The sequence below is a fragment of the Thamnophis sirtalis genome, unplaced genomic scaffold, assembly GCF_051295495.1.
Source record: "Thamnophis sirtalis isolate CommonGarterSnake01/CBP01778 unplaced genomic scaffold, rThaSir2_p1.2 scaffold_6, whole genome shotgun sequence".
NCBI lineage: Eukaryota > Metazoa > Chordata > Lepidosauria > Squamata > Natricidae > Thamnophis > Thamnophis sirtalis.
In genome coordinates this window covers 36,685,256-36,702,462 of record NW_028261386.1, presented here as the reverse complement: position 1 = coordinate 36,702,462, position 17,207 = coordinate 36,685,256, and the positions used below count along the sequence as shown (strand labels likewise).

The 17,207-nt window shown below is 37.8% G+C and overlaps 1 protein-coding gene across 6 annotated transcripts in view; it reads left to right on the top strand.

The window, feature by feature from the left end:
• SLC8A1 (solute carrier family 8 member A1) overlaps window positions 1–17,207 on the top strand; it is a 276,480-nt gene that overhangs the window by 250,993 nt on the left and 8,280 nt on the right. For all 6 annotated transcript variants that reach the window (XM_087717615.1, XM_087717614.1, XM_087717613.1 and 3 more), the window contains 2 exons: window positions 1,405–1,504; window positions 12,904–13,179. In XM_087717615.1, the coding sequence (XP_087573741.1) occupies window positions 1,405–1,504; window positions 12,904–13,179 (376 nt within the window). The remainder of the gene's footprint in view (window positions 1–1,404; window positions 1,505–12,903; window positions 13,180–17,207) is intronic.

Sequence of the window (17,207 nt, the reverse complement as noted above, 5' to 3'; positions counted from 1 at the left end):
TCCTCCAGAGGTGGTATTCAGCAGGTTCTGACCAGTTCTGGAGAACCAGTAGTGGAAATTTTGAGTAGTTCAGAGAACCGGTAAATACCGCTTCTGACTGGCCCCATCTATTCTCTGCCTCCTGAGTCCCAGCTGATTGGGAAGGAATGGGGATTTTGCAGTAACCTTCCCCTGGAGTAGGGAGGGAATGGAGATTTTACAGTATCCTTCCCCTGCCATGCCCACCAAGCCATGCCACGCCTACAGAACTGGTAGTAAAAAAATTGAATCCCACCGCTGCTTTCCTCCCTATTCATAGTAGATTGGTCAGAATGAGCTTCAGATGTTTCAAGGCAAAAGAAGCTTATAAAATAAACTAGGTAAGGTGTTATATACACCATGGTTAGGTGATCAAAATCCAGGCATTTGGCAACCAGCCTATATGTAGAAATAATCTAATTCATCTGGATTCATTTAATATTAAGAGCATGATTCACTTATCAATTGCAGTGATCTGCTTAACAATTGGCAAAAAGGGTCATAAAATTGAGCATAGCTCACTTAACTGCCTTGCTTAGCAGTGAAAATTCTGATCTAAATTGTCATAAATCAAACACTATCTGTAATAGCATTAATTTATGTTTAATCTTTTGTCCAGTTATCATAAACATCCAGAGGCTCCATGATGGCAGATTCATGGAATGTCGTGCAGGGAAATTTGGGGGAGGAATGGATCATTCAGCCTTTCTTGGCTACCTTTTTCTTTGCATAGTAGCCATCACGAATCAGTCTTTTCTAAGAACCAGTCCTGCAAATGTAGCAGATTGGCAGAAGGTGAATAGATCATTCTGCCTTAACCGCAGCAGCAGTCTTGTTTGCCAAAATCTTTCTATTGTAATAATAACTATTAAGATGTCCAAAGAAAATAGGACTTCCTTTTCACCGCATCAAATATGGATGGATTAATATTTTATGAAAATGTGCAAGTCATCTTTTTATAGGTCTAATTACAAAGCACCATTAAGAAATATTTTGCGCAAACATTTGAAGCCATTTTAAAGCAATATCCTTTTGCAGGTTTGTTTAATTTTATTCACTTGATTTTGAAGAGCCGTGGTGGCACAGTGGTTAGAATGCAGTATTGCAGGCAAATTCTGCCAACTGCCGACTGCCTGCAATTTGGCAGTTCAAATCTCACCAGGCTCAAAGTTGATTCAGCCTTCCATCCTTCCGAGGTCAGTAAAATGAGGACCCAGATGGTTGGGGACAATATGCTGACACAGTAAATCACTTAGAGAAGGCTGTAAAGCACTGTGAAGTGGTATATAATTCTAAGAGTTATTGCTATTGCTCTATCCATGCTCTGATGCTAACCAGCATCCTTTACATTTACCACATTTACCATGTTTGTCTGTCCATCTGCAGAACACTGTGGACAAGCTTATTAAGAAGACAAATTTAGCTCTTGTGGTTGGAACAAACAGCTGGAGAGAGCAGTTCATTGAGGCTATCACTGTTAGTGCTGGTAAGTTTCTATTTCTATGTACACCATAAATTACAATTAGTTTCCTAGTCTATGGTTATCAAGTTAACTTGACTCCAATATTGGTAGCTTGCACTCAGGATCTATGACAAAAGAAGAAGCGGTCTCCCTTTTCTTAAAAAGGAAATCGCTTTAGCATTGTAATTTCAGTGAATTAGTCTTTAAGTCTGCATTGTATACATCTGTCTGATGGAGAAGTTCTTTTATTTTAGGTCATGGATGGATAGCTTGTGTCTCCAAAGCCTCTTTCGGTGGTGCCCATGGCAGTTTGGCAATCTAGCTTCCAAATATCAATATTGCAGCTTCATTTTGTTTTAAGCACAAAGCAATTTGTGCTTTGTGTTTTGTGAGCTGTGAAATAGGCTTAACGGTTTAAAAAAGCATAGAAAAAAATAAAATAAATTCCCAAACTCCCAGACCACCCCCTTGGCAACTTCCAGCCCAGGCAACTGTGGTACAACTCTGCCTGATCTGCAGCATTTCCCTGCTATGATGGCTCTAGCTTTCCCCACCTAAAATAGATCAAAAATGTGTACCCTTTCCTTCTGTATGATCTTCAAGGTTTCTGGGTAAATGCAATATTACTGGGTTCTGGGTAAATGCAATTTTGAAAATCATGTCGTCCCTTTTAAGGGGAGGCATGGGGTGGTGTAGCATTTAAGAACTGCTACCTATTCTATTTATTTTAATGGGGTGCAATAAGGCTGTTGGAAGTAAAGGAATAATAGAACATAGCCATGTGTTCTTTGTAGCACTGAATTCAATTTACTCTAACTCTAAGTTAGTACTGCAAATAAGTTAACATTGAGTAGAATTTAATCTGGATACTGATCCCTCATCTTGCATTCCTTCAAAAAAGAAAGGCAAGCAGGAAGAGAGAATAAATAATACATAATATATGTGATTATAAAAAAAAAATTCAGTCTGTGCATGTGTGTATGCCTGTACGTGCATCTGTGTCTCTCAGTAAATGTACTGGGAGTATTATATAATCTAATGCATACAAATTTGATTTGATTCTCTGACTTCATAAATTAAAAAAAAAGCTCACTGTGGATCAGTGGTGGGTTTCAAAAATTGTTAGAACCTACTCTGTGGGTGTGGCCTCCTTTGTGCGAGTGGCTTGCCACTCATGTGACCAGATGGGAGTGGCTTGCTGTCCATGTGACCGGATATGAAGATTCCGATGACACTTGTCAGAACCACCTTAAATTACCTCACACACAGCACTGGCTTGCATAAGAATATGATGTAAACTTGTTTTTTAAAAGGCATCTTTGGTTTGCGTTAAAACAACTTCAACACACGCAATGTTCTGATTGCACCACAAACGCAGTAGTCATCCTTACCTTTCACAGAGGCACTGAGTTTTATAAATATGAGCATGATAGTGTAGAATAATCATATCCAAGGACCAGTGGTGGGTTTCAAAAAAATTTGGAACCTCTTCTGTAGGTGTGGCCTGCTTTCCGGGTCCACTGGTGGAACCTCTTCTAACTGGTTCGGTAGATTTGACGAACCGGTACTACCGAATAGGTGCGAACTGGTAGGAACCCACCTCTGCTGTGGACTCATTGCAGGATGTTATCTTCCAATTTGCAAAGAGGTTTCCATATTTGCTTTCTTTCTAAACTATTTTGAGATCCCTCAATACCACTGAAATACATTTCCTTTTCTACTACTGTATCTAGTCTTGCCAGAACAATTAGACTATCCATGCACAAATATTAAAAAATTATTTGTTTAAAAACTTCAATGAAAATATGTTAAGTACAATATATTTAACAAGTGCCATCTAGGTATCTGACTGCAGTAACTATATTACTCCAACTTCAATAAACTAGATATGAATTAAGAACATAAGCAAGACTTACTTTCTTATAGAAGAATTGAAAATCAGAATAGGAACAAGAGTATCTTATTTTATATTTAAAAATATGGGCACTAAGAAAGGTCAACATCTTTAAGATTGTTCTTGCATAATTGGATCAAAGACCCTTTGTACATAGACATGACTCACTGCATGCACACATGTGGTAACATTTCACGTGTGATCCCATCATCTCACAGATTTTGAGCTTCCTGACAGACATTATTGGCATGAATACACAGGAACTAGATTCATAACTGTGCTCTGACATAATGTGGTTTGATTTCAGATTAAAATATTTATCCGTTATTTGTGACATGTGATGCTATATAGTGCTTAGGATATGATGCAAATCCAGCTAGTTAATATATAAACCATAGTTAATAGAATTATGGCTTAATATGAAGTATGAATCATTGACTACATTTCTTTCACTTTAACTATATACAGACAAAGTATGGAACTATAATTCAGGCAAATTGTAGAATATATATATATGAAAGGTATCTATTTAGATTTACAACCCCCGGTATGCCCAAATTATATATATATATATATATATATATATATATATATATATTCCATGAGCAGGATTTTCTGATCATTGCTTCATAAACTAAAGGCACACTGTCATTGTTAATATTCATGGCAAGTTCACCTACATGAATCACTGTTTCCAACACATCATATCTTCTCCAAGGATAGATAATTGTGCTGTTGCTTCTATGCATCAGAAATAACGATCTTATTACCTGCACCTCAGCATGATTATCTGCTATCTCACTAATTGAAAAGATAATTAAAAGGAGGTCAGACTGGAGTAATAAATCATATAACAATACAAGCTCCATAGGTACTTCTGCCCCTCAAGAAATGTTTAATTTAAAACAAAACAAAAAAACACCCTTAAATGTCCAACCTCATTTAGGAACCTAAGGTTGGGAACCAAAGATCCAAAACTCTTCCTCCATCAGCCTTTGCAGGCAGAGAAATGTCTTTTCCCCCAGACTACATATGCTCTGTTGTAGAATCCCCTACGTGTAATTTGCCTTGCTCTCACTGGCAGGGCTCCTGACATTTCCGAAGTGCCAGGCTAGAAAAGAATGACTCACTTAATCAAAAAGATAAGAAAGTGATAAACCATATGACAGATTTTATCTTCTGACATTTTCCTGTGTTCATTTCTAAATCAGCCAAGCGCAAAGGCAAAATGTGTATCAGAATCTTTCTTAGGCAAGTATCTAAAAGAACATAACAGTCCCCCTTTTTTTAGCAGTATCTACCGTGTGCATTTCCAGGCTGTGACAGTTTTGCCTTGCCTAAATTGCAACTGGTAGATGAGTGAAAGTGAAACAAGTTCATTTATTTTAACCACGTTTAATTGAAAGAATGTATGATATGATCTGAGTCAAGTAAAGAACAAAAATCTATGTTCTCCTTAAAGCAGTGTTTCTCAACCTTGGCAACTTGAAGATGTCCGGACTTCAACTCCCAGAATTCCCCAGCCAGCATTCGAAGCGGTATATAAGTCTACTGCTATTGCCAAGGTTGAGAAACACTGCCTTAAAGTCTCGTTCCCATCATCTTTAATGAGGTAGAACAGTACATCATGTATCCAAAATCCAGGACCCAGGACTCCCGAGGGAATGAAATTTGGGGAACTCGTGGTTGCTTCAGGGCTGCCAAACCCCTGTTGCTTCAGCCTTACCAGGTGCCTGCTGCAGTCATATCGTGCCTATTTTGAACATTCTATGACACTTTCTCAGCCATTCTTGCAATCCCTTGCTCACCCAGCAACAAGCAATTAGCTGCCTACTGGCTTTGGACTTGCAGTTTCCTGCTGGCTTCCCTACAGGCTTCCCACAAGCAATGTAAAGTAAATGGGCAACCCAACAGGAATTAGAGGAGGGAGAGTTGTTTTTTTTTGTTGTTGTTGTTTTTGCTTTTTTGCCCACCATAGTCATTTCATTTCTCTGTTTAGATAAGGATGTATCTCTAAATCAATGACCTAATAGGGCACAGGATGTCTAGTGTTAAATAATCCTAAAATACTTTTAAGTCCTTCTGTTCATCTGTATTAAGTATTAGGTATTTCTCTAGCACAGTGTTTTTCAACCTTTTTTGTGCAAAGGCACACTTTTTTCATGAAAAAAATCACGAGGCACACCACCATTAGAAAATGTTAAAAAAAATTAACTCTGTGCCTATATTGACTATATATAAAGTAATTCTCTTGAATCCTCCGCGATTGTTGCTATGGGCGCACGCATGGGACGTCAGTGACGTCCCTGTGTGCGCTACCTCCCGGCGGTCCCCGCGTTTTTAAAGTAAACACGGGGCCGCAGGGACTTAATAGAGGCATCCCTGTGTCCCGAAAGCAACTTCCGGGACACAGACAATGTTCCCTCTAATTTTTTTTCAGTGTGAGCAGAAAAGTATAGTGTTTGAGCGGCATATTTTCATGCCTGAGCACCTGAATTTTTTTCACAGATGTCACCTAAGACAACAACGAAATCAGTATTATTTGAAACTCAAAGTTATGTTTATTCAAGGTATCCGCTTAATTAAAAGTGTTATATAATATCAGTATCACTTAACAACGGTCCTGCTTAGCAACCAAAATGTTGGCTCAGAAACTCTGGCATTGAAGCATGCAAGTCTTAAAGCTGTCAAGTTACAAGACCTTTTCACCCCTAACCCTTTAGAAAAAAAAAATCCCAAGGGTCTTCAAACCTGACAGCTTTAAGCCTTGTGGACTTCAACTCCCAGAATTCCTCCTCCAGTCATGTTGGCTCAGGAACTCTGGCATTGAAGCATGCAAGTCTTAAAGCTGTCAAGTTACAAGACCTTTGCACACCCTTTAGGAAAAAAAACTCCAGGGGTCTTCAAACCTGACAGCTTTAAGCCTTGTGGACTTCAACTCCCAGAATTCCTCCTCCAGTCATGTTCCAGCAACGTCATCTGCGTGGATCTGCTCTATCTTCGGTTTTTTTCACAGGGGGCAAGGCTGCCGCTGAAGATGCCAACGAGCCCACGCCGCCACTAGAATAGCTGCTACCGCCTCCTCCTCCTCCTCCAACAGCACCAACATATTTGATGCCCAGCGCTGCAGCCGAGGTGAAGCCTCCAAAGCTCCCGCAGGCGCCCCCACCCATGGCACCGCCGCCGCTGCCATGGGCGGGGGTGCCTGCGGGAGCTTTGGAGGCTTCACCTCGGCTGCAGCGCTGGGCAGCAAATCCAGCAGTGCTGTTGGAGGAGGAGGAGGCAGCAGCAGCTATTCCCCTCAGCTTCGGGAGCCTGTGGCAGAAATCACTGCGCGCAGTTTGAAACGGCTGCGCGGTGTTTTCTTGCCACGTGCGCAGCCGAGGCAAAAACACCCGGCGGGTGTTTTTCCCACGGCACACCTTACACTATGTCACGGCACACTAGTGTGCCGCGGCACAGTGGTTGAAAAACACTGCTCTAGCACTACATGCTATCGTAGTCTGAACATACCCACAGGAGACTTTTCGATTCCTAACATGCAGTCCACAACATTCAAGTCTGCAGAGCTAGAAGCTTCGTCTGCCAGTATCAAATGTTCTGTTTATTCCCAGGTGGCTTCCTTCTGTTAAGCTGTAGAATTGCACCCTTACAAACACATGTTTTCAGTGAACCTAATTGTTACTGGTGGAGAAAACACAGCTTAACAAACTGTAAACATTGTTCCTAGTAGAATGTTTTCTTAACGTCTGCCTGATCTTTATTTCATACTTCACTATAAGATGCAAATGTATCCAACAAGAACCATGTCATCAATAAAGGAGAATATTTGCAGTTCAGGGTTGAAATCAGGAGTCCTTGGTGCTCTCTGAGCTTGGTATTTTTTTAATGAAGACATTTTATTATACAAATTAGGTAACAGAGCAAGCACTAGCACTGATGACATGACTGGCTTGGGTAATGAAGCATCTGCATAAAAACTATCAACTTCAGAGTGCACCAAGGACCCTGTGTTCCTCCTTTTTTGATCAAGAAGAAATTTCAGAGAGCAATTATAGTTAGTCCTCAGCTTACAGCAGTTCATTTAGTGACCATTCAAACTTACAACGGCACTGAAGAAATGTGGCTTGTGGTCATTTTTCACACTTACGACCTTTGCAGCATCCCCATAATCATGTGAACAAAATTCAGATGCTTGGCAACTGGTTCATACTTACGACCATTGCTGTGTTCCAAGGTTGTATCCCGTTTTGCAACTTTCTGACAAACAAAAGTCAATGGGAAAGCAAGATTCACTTAACAACCATGTTTCTAACTCATCAACGGCAGTGATTCACTTAACAACTGTGGCAAGAAAGGTCATAAAATGAGGCAAAACTCATTTAACAAATATCTCACTTATCAACAGAAACCTTGGGCTCAATTGTGGTCATAAGTTGAGGACTTCCTGTGCTATAGTGCAATTGGAAGAAAACATTCACCCTTTTTTATAGATATTACTATGTGCCTGTGTTACCATTGCTGCCTGATAATCCTTCCCCCAATAATGTTTTAAATATATGCAATGTGTAACCTTATTGACTGAGCAGCAGTAGAGAACCTTTAAGGCAGACTCAGTCCTGAAGCACAATCTCTGCCTCCCCTGAATCCCTTTCTAAAATGGTAAAAGTAAAAATTTGCATCTGACTTAAAAAGAAGCAGAGCATAGGCATGCATACAAATGCATCCCATCCACTTGCATGAAATCAGCACAGGGCAAAGAGGGGTCAGGGTTATTAACAAGGGGCCTGAAGTCAGAAAACCGCCAGGCATGTGGTCTTTAATCAGCATTGGTAGCCAAGGGTCAGAATCCACGACGTCTGTAATGCAAAGGTTAGATTCAGAAACTGGAAGCAAAGAAACAATGACACACACTTCAAAAGCCGCATTTTGTTCACAGCCTTTTGAGCTCTCAAGCAGAGCAGTTGGCAAGGCAGGAGTGCAGCTACACACAGGACTGATGTAACTAACCGGTTGTTTCAGTGCAAGTAATAATTGCTAGCTATTTCTAAGGGCAGGAACACACAACGTTTCTCTACATATCCATAGGTCAACAGTTTGTACATCCTCTATCCAACTTTTCCTACAATATGCCAGAATATTTTTTTTCAATTTGCAATGGCACTAGTGACATAGTTTGTTTTGCCTGTTGTGTGTCAATCTCCTCCATTTCAGTTGACTGCTATTGCTGTGGCAGTCCCTTCCCTCCTGTCACCCGATATGTGCCTATTTTGCCCAGGGCTGCTAGACCAGTAAAACAACACACCTTTTTTAGACCATTGCCATGATGAAATTTGTGTTTGTGTTTTTACACATCTACCTTTATTATCCATCCACGGGTAGGATGAGAAACAGGCAGAGAAGGGTGTGGTTTTAAACCATCCTACTGTTTCTTGTTCCCCGCAACTTTGATGTCAGTCACGCTCCATTTCAAACTTACTCTGGCAATTAGATTAAGGTATGGATAATTGGTCCTTTTAGTCACGATGATCTGGTAATCAGATTTTGTATTTTATTTTTTATAAAACTTATTACAAAGTCAAGTTTAGAAGAAACATGTAATTGATTCCTGGTTACCAAGTACCAGGAATGTACTATTAAACATCTTCAGAACTTGCCTCTTGGGTTCCCAAAGACATTTTGATGGCTATTCCAGGGAACAGGATGCTGGCTCTGATAGGCCTTAGGTCTGTCCCAATAAAATGTTTCATGTTTTTAGCTTACGTAAAGCTAATATAGCTACTTCACATTTTAAAACATTATTTGAAGCCAGGTTAAAGTAGATGTCTATGTTAATATTGACCTTTATCAATCTAAACTGAAGAATGCAATCCATTATCTTACTACAGTGCTTATTAGTCACTGTTTCTAGATGTTACCAAGCCACGTGGATCGCTCATGAAAGATTAAGCCATGTGTCACTAGGACTCAGTGGAAAAGATTCTTTTGAAAAAGAAATGGGATTTACAGAAGTTAGCTACTGGGCCATTTCTCATCCCTGACTTGAGCCTGGAGAAATGACTATATTTCATTTTCTTTGTACCAGAATTATAGTTGAAATTTTTGTCCTAACAGTATTTCTTTTCCCCCCCAAGCAATATGTGTCAGAAAGACAATGATTTAATTTGCTGTTTATCTGTTCTTTTGTTAAATATGCTTGCAATACTTTGGATAATGCTTATAGAAAGCTGGCTTTCTATTCCCTAGTCCGGATATCCTAGTTTTTCAAATAAAATCTTCCACTCTGCTCTAACAGTGATTTAAGATAGAAACTCGCTGGAGATTCTGGGAATAGTATCTGAAGGATTCTTATTCCACAAGACCCACATGAAATCCTCTAAAAGAGGTTGAGAAATGGCTTGTTTTGCTACCTGGCCGGAAAGCTGTTTTTTTATTAATGTATTTTGGTCTTCCGGCTTTATACATCAGTGAGAAACTTCATCAGCAATTACTCAAACAGTTATAAGGAGAAAAACACTGGAGGTTTTTTAATATTGTTTTTAAAAAGTGTAGCAGTTAAGCAAAAGGAAGCAGGGAGGTATTCATATACTTTATAATACCAGTTTTGCTAAGTAGGTAAACAATACATATTTAGTCCTCAAGAGTGCATTATGCCAGTCAGTTCAGCAGCTGTGTTTGATCAACTTTTAATTTTTGATGCGAGATTCTTATTTTATCATAGTTTAACACCCTAAGCCATAAAATAGCTAATCAGAGTTAACATAATGAAGCTTAATACTAACCAAAAAGACTGTTTATAACATTATGCGACAAATAATGCAGTAGCAATGGGCCTCCAATAAACATTCTGTTACAATGCCCAGCATTTCTCCAAGGATCAGCGGGCATGCTGGCCATATAAAATTTGCAGATTTTGTTAATATGGTTGAAGAACACTGAGCTAGATTATAGATCCAAATAATTTATTCCAAACTTTCGTTTCTAAATATCCAGGGAGCCATCATACTAAGGCCTTTTAATATTTACCAATGCACTAAATTAGTCATAAAAGCATAGTGTTTGATTCTCCTAATGGACATTTTATTGTTCTGCATCTCTTCCCATAAAGTGCTCTGAGAGAATTAAATATCAAAAAGCTTTGTTCACGCAATGTTCTTTTTAAAAATACATGAAATCTTATTGATTGGTGATTTAAAATTATTTAAAGCATTTTGAATAATCCCTTTCTAGTTATACCTGCAGGGTGCTGTCTGATCTTAGGACAATTTAAATCAACTTGACAGTATAAAATAACTCAAGAATTTAAATTGGCTTTAACCCAATCCACACAACTGTACACAATTGGCAGTTCCCACGGTCAGACAGGATGAAAACCTTAGGATCACAAAGTAGTTATACTTCTGTTTAAACATGTAAATCAAACAAATGAACAGAATACTTACCATATCTTGGTTTTTCTACATAAGAACAAGGCAAGTCAGAATTATCGTCTGAAAATGGGATCAACAATGCTTAGAGGAAAGATTATAAGAGTAGTGAGAATACTTGGCCTTTTCAGTTTCTCAGTGGCAAAGTATGTTGCCATGAAGAGGTCTGTGTTGAGCTTGCACCATTAGATGCTTCTCTTTCCAATCCTTTTCCATGGAAGGAGATACAGATAGTAGCACTTTCATACCAATTTGTCAGTTTAGCAATAAAGAAAAAAAAGGAATTTGGGGATTGAGAAGAAAACAAAAGTGAACTAGTAAAATTATTTTGAGATTTTGTATGCATCCACCAAGAAAAGACAATAAGTTTATTTATAGGACCATGTTAAACCTACATTTTGCATCCAGATCAGCTGTGTGCATGCAGGGCATGGCCAACCCCATAGCAGTTCCCACCTGCTTTTCAAGTTTCAAAGGGAATGTCTTAATGTGTAGTGTCCATTTTGATACAGCCCTATTGAATCTGTGGATAATTTCTCTTACATCCATACTCTAATGTGTAGTGAGGCATCCACAATATTTCTGTGTATTTCAACCTTGCTGATAAAAGTTTTTTTCCCCCTGTAATGGTGTCAAAAAAGCCATTTGCTGATGTTTGTTAATAGGAAAGAAGATGAAAACATTTAGGTTTCTTTCCACAATGCAAACTTTCTTGCATTTAAGATGGCACTCCCTGCCATTCTTCTGTGCTCCCCATTTCTCTGTTGAGAAAATGTAGCAATCTCACAGCTAGAACACCTAAAAGCTTCAGTCTTCAGCAGCTGTTTGGGCTCCTCTGTTTCACGCCTTTTGGGAGAATATTATACAGTGTACATCAAGATTAAGTAGCACATCAGGTGGTGCAAACCAAAAGAATCAAAATGTTCTGCAACAAACATCTAGTTACATAATTGTATTGCTAATCAAGAAGTAATCAGGAGACTTGTGGATAATTCACAGTGATTTGAGAAATGGTAATATGTGGAAGAAAAAATATGGCCTGATCTGATGAGTCATATTTCCAGAAGCTTTCAGGATCAAGCAAAACAGATAACATTGTCTAGGCTTTACTCTCAAAATAAGCTTAGTAGAGGAAAACTACCAAAGGAAATAACAGGCTTTAATCGCATGACACCTTTGTTGGAACCAGTTAGTTTAGCCTAAACAGCTAAAAACAAGAAATGAAGCAATGCTAAGAAAGGCAAAGGAGGAGTTCACCCCATCATGTGGTACCTGGGTCTTGAACTGCCAGCCTTCTGATCCACAACCCAGCATCCTAAACACTAGGCCACCATACCCCCACAATATAACAACAGATACAATTAATAAGAACAATTAAAACTCAAGACAAATTTGGTAGAAATGCAAAATGTATATAAGACAGAAAATAATTTGATTAGGAAACTGAAACAAATTCCCCATGACACTTTTTAAAATAAGTGTAACAAAATGACAAATATATTTATAAAATTATGGAATGATGTATGAAGAGGAAAAAACTTTTTTTTCTTCTCTCACAAGGACTGAAAAATATAGTGGTCTTTTCCTCTAAGTGATATAGTTATTAAGCTGTTATATATTTCATTTTTCAAAAAGGCAATTGTATGATAATTATACTTGTGTTAATCAGTAAATTTATAGAAAGTAGAAGTTATGGTAATTCAAAGCCCATTTTAAAACTGACTTTGATTGTGTCTTTACTATGTTTTAAAATGCAGTTATTTGGTTTCATTGTATATTTGCTGTTTAATATTGATTTCTTTTCTATGTACTTCACATTTGGATTCACCAATAGCTGGTTGTTTCATGTGGGTGTAAGGTGTCTATAGCCCAGTTGTCACGTATTCTGAGGTTGTTTTGGAAGCTGCCAAATATACAAATAATAAAGTCTATTTACACCTTTACAGTAATCATTTCTTATGTAGTTAGGTATTAGCCTATCAGAGTCAATTACGCCCACCTTCCATTCGTTTCAGTTTCTCAGCCTTACTGTTGGGAACCATCATTCATGAACCATTCTCTCCTCCCCCCCCCTTTTTTTTTCTCTCTCTTTCCTCTTTCAGGAGAGGATGATGATGATGATGAATGTGGCGAAGAGAAGCTACCATCCTGCTTTGATTATGTGATGCACTTTCTGACCGTCTTCTGGAAAGTCCTTTTTGCCTTTGTGCCCCCGACAGACTACTGGAATGGTTGGGCTTGTTTTGTAGTGTCCATCCTCATGATTGGCCTTCTCACAGCTTTCATTGGGGATTTGGCATCCCATTTTGGCTGCACAATTGGCCTGAAGGATTCTGTAACTGCAGTCGTATTTGTTGCACTGGGAACTTCAGTGCCAGGTAAGAAAAAAGAAATAAAAGACACCAAAAATAATTTATTACTATTACTTTTCATGTTGTCTCCCTTTGCTGTAAAATGAGGGTTCCTAGTAAGCCTGGAACAAACCAGAATTTGGCCGCAATTATTTCAGACAATTTCCACTGGAATCCCACGGATTATTTCAGAAGAAATGACTGTCAATTGCAGCCCTAGATTATGTTTCCCTATCTGTTACTTCCTATTAACCTTTTTTAAACCAGAAAAAATATATTTTTGAATCATCTGTGGCTGAAAAGCCACTCCATTTATTACATCTTCCCTCTGGGAGCTCACCTTTATTTAAAATGCTATTTCTTACTACATTACTTATTCAGAAGTGATACATTCACATAAAGCTTGCCAAATTTTAAGTAACCATAACAAGACAATTACAGAGTCAAAATAAGCAAGATGTTAAATAGGGTTTCCTATTTAAAGTAATACAGAAAGGTACAATATCATTGTGTATTAGAAAGCAAACAATCATGATCATTAAATCTACTCATAGTAGGGTCCATACAAGGTATGGAAAGGGGGTTTCAATTTTTCTTGCTTTTCATGATCCCAATGACGCATCAAGGCAATAGTTGCTTTTCTATCATTCTAAAGATTACTGATAGAACAATAGTAATCTGTCTCCTATGGATCCTAACTCTGTGGAAGATAAAATTTTATGTTTTATCTGTATATAGAGAAGTGGAGGGGGGGAATAATTCAGGTAAGGCAAAGTCAATTTTACTTAAAGGCAGAAGAAAACTCTTTGGGACCAGACCAATAAAAGTGGTTCTAAGAACAGGACATCTGACTACCTGATGCATTTTTAGGTTGTCCCCAGCAATGGAATTATAGATCATATTTATCTGCACATAAACTAGGGAAGATATATACATTTATTCATTCATTCATTCATTTATTACTATTTATTACTTATGACATTTTTATGCCAGCCATTCCCCTACAAGATGACTCTAGCTGCTTAACAAGTCGTAAAACAAGTAAAAATAATTAAATATTGAAACTGCACTATCTACATATCAGAAAATATTAATCATAGAATTTCCTGATACATAACAGCTTGAGTTCTGTCATTTAGCAATGGCCTTCTGCACCATGGTAATGTCAGGGAAGTTTGCTTGCCGATACTCTGTCTATACATTTTTCCATATAAATATATCACGTACACGTATTATACCTGTTAAGGACGTATTGGCATTTGAGGAAGCTTTTCAGATTTCTTCTAGTATATTAACTCTAAGGTTACAAAAATGTTTTGGCCTGAAGAGATGAAACAAAGTAGAATAATTATTCTAAGTACAGTAGAGGTCGTGAGATTTATTTATTTATGTACATTAAATTTATATGCTGCCCATCTCACTATTTCAGAAAGTCTGGGTGGCTTGCAATGTGCTAAAAAGACAAAAAAGATAATGCAAAGCAATTAAAATTAAGAGGATTAAATAACTTAAATTAACTTCCCTAGTTTCTCCAGAATGATTACAGTGAAAAGGCTTTTCACAAAAGACAATTGCAGTGATTATGTCCAATTCTTCCTTGTTTTATATTAGTAGCATTTCTTTGTGAACATATCATTTTAATCACATGTAATCAGTACTTTGTCTTTCCCATCCCTGCATTTATTAGGCAATTTTTCCTTTTACTAGTTTTACTTTTAGGAAGAATTAAATAAGATGAGAATTTTAAAAATTCTCATCATCATGATACTAAATAAATTTAGTACTATTAATACTATACTTATTGGTCTTTGAAATCTTTTTGTTCCCAAATCTATTTCAATATGATCAACAGAAAGCATAATAAAATGTTTTCTATATTGCTCAATGGTGTCAATTAATGATTAGGATCTTGATATGTCAATGCCCAGTGGCAGGGAAGACAACCAAGGCCTAAGCAGAGGAAGCGAACAAGTGGGAAGTCACAGCTAAAGGGACAGTTCTATTATTTAGCATTGTGAGGTCATCACCTCAGATGACCAATGCCGGGAGGTAGCAGCAACAGATTGGAGGACCAAATTATGCATCAAGCAATCCTTCAAACACCCCCTAAGCAGTGGTGGGATTCAGTCAGTTCGCACCACTTTGGGAGAACTGGTTGTTAAGTTTCTGAGCAGTTTGGTGAACTGGTTGTTGGAAGAAATCATTAGAGCAGAGAACTGGTTGTTCAATTATTTGAATCCCACCACTGCCCCTAAGTTACCCTTCAAACAGTCACTCTCTGCTAGCATTGAATTTCATGTAATTCCACCCCATGATAGCCTGTAACTCAGTGATCAAGCCATACAAGATGTATGTATGCAGGTGATCCTGGGAACATTCCCACGTGGTCACATTGTCAGTGTGGAAGAAAAATTCAACTGCCGATCCAATCAGATTGTGCACATTCCCCAATTCACTGACAACAGTTTGCTTTAGGATGCCAAAAAAGGGAGCAGAAAGGCTGATACATGTTCATCTTTTCAGTTATGCAACCGTTATTTGGTATGCAGGAATCAGCAGCTTTTCATGATCTGGAGATAAGGTTATCACCTACAAATGTCTATATGTCAAACTGCAATTATAGGATACAAATCAGGAAAAATCATTTTTATTAAAAAAAAAAAAAAAAAGCTGAGAATTCTACAGTGGAGGACCCAAACCCAAGCTCATAGGCCAGAAGAAAGAAAAGTTAAGAATAAAGAACAAGCTAAAAAAAAAAAAAAAGCTTGAGGCACAAGTCAAAAATCAATATCCAAAAATTTAGTAGTAAGCTAGTGAAGAACAGCCCATTGACTTAACTCTGCATTAAACATCTTTTGAACAAGACAGCTTTAACCAATCTCATTGCCTAGTTCCCAGCATCATGAATTTACTTCTGAGTAATATTTACGGAATTATATTGTGAGTCACATTCAGTTTTAAACAAAGAGTAGATGTGTAATAGGGTTGCAGTTTCAACATAATTTACAATCATCTTGTCAGTAGTATGAATGCAGTAGGAACATTGGAATGAAATCATTGCTAGATAAGATAATTAAATTATCCAAATGAGACATCTATTTGCAACTTAGATGCTATAAGTTTCCTTTTAAAGAAATGGAATTCCTTACTAGAATGTATTATAGCTCATGCACATAATTCAGTCCCATTGGTCTCACTGAATAATGTGGTGATACTTAAATTATGTTTATTAATATAATATTTATCATGTTACTGTTCATCTTTATGTTCATGGTTTGATAGAGGCCCCAGGATCCTTACAGTAGCCAAGTCTTGGATATGGCAAACAGAACCCTTCCAAAAGATGCTGCTGAATTTCAGTCAAAATGAAATAAAGAGGGAGATTTTTAAATAAGGGCAAACTTACCATATTTACGTGGCAAAACCTCAAAGAACAAATAAAGGAATGGAGTGTTCTGTATTTCTTTACCACCATCTATTGATTCTCCCAATTTTTGCATTGTCATTATGGAATGCCTAAGAAAGGTAGAATACACAGGTTTTTAAAATAAATAGATTATACATTTAACCTAAATAGCTAGCATTTATAGTTAAACCCACCTGTGTCCCAATTCAATAGTTCTACTGAACCATTCATCTGCATGTCAAATTGTCAATCAAAATTATTTATTTGTTTAAGAAACTCATTGTTTAACCAAACCGACAATGGACTGTTATACGCTCTCCAGAATCATTTTTCATGAGATGCCATATAAATTTGAATAATAAATAAATAGAAACATAATACAATTATCAGAATAAATTTAAAGACGGGAAAAAGGTATAGTCAAGACCCCCAAAAACTCTCACACCCAAGATCACACAGCCATGCCAGAACAATATTTGTAAAATGCAATGATCAATCAAAAATTGAAAAGTGCTTATCAAAAGTTGATTGCCTAAGGCTGTGGTGGCAAATCTATGGCACGCATGCAAGAAATGGCATGCAGAGCCCTCTCTGTGGGCATGCGTGCTGTTGCTAGCTGTTCTTCTGCTTATTGCCATGCGCATGCGCC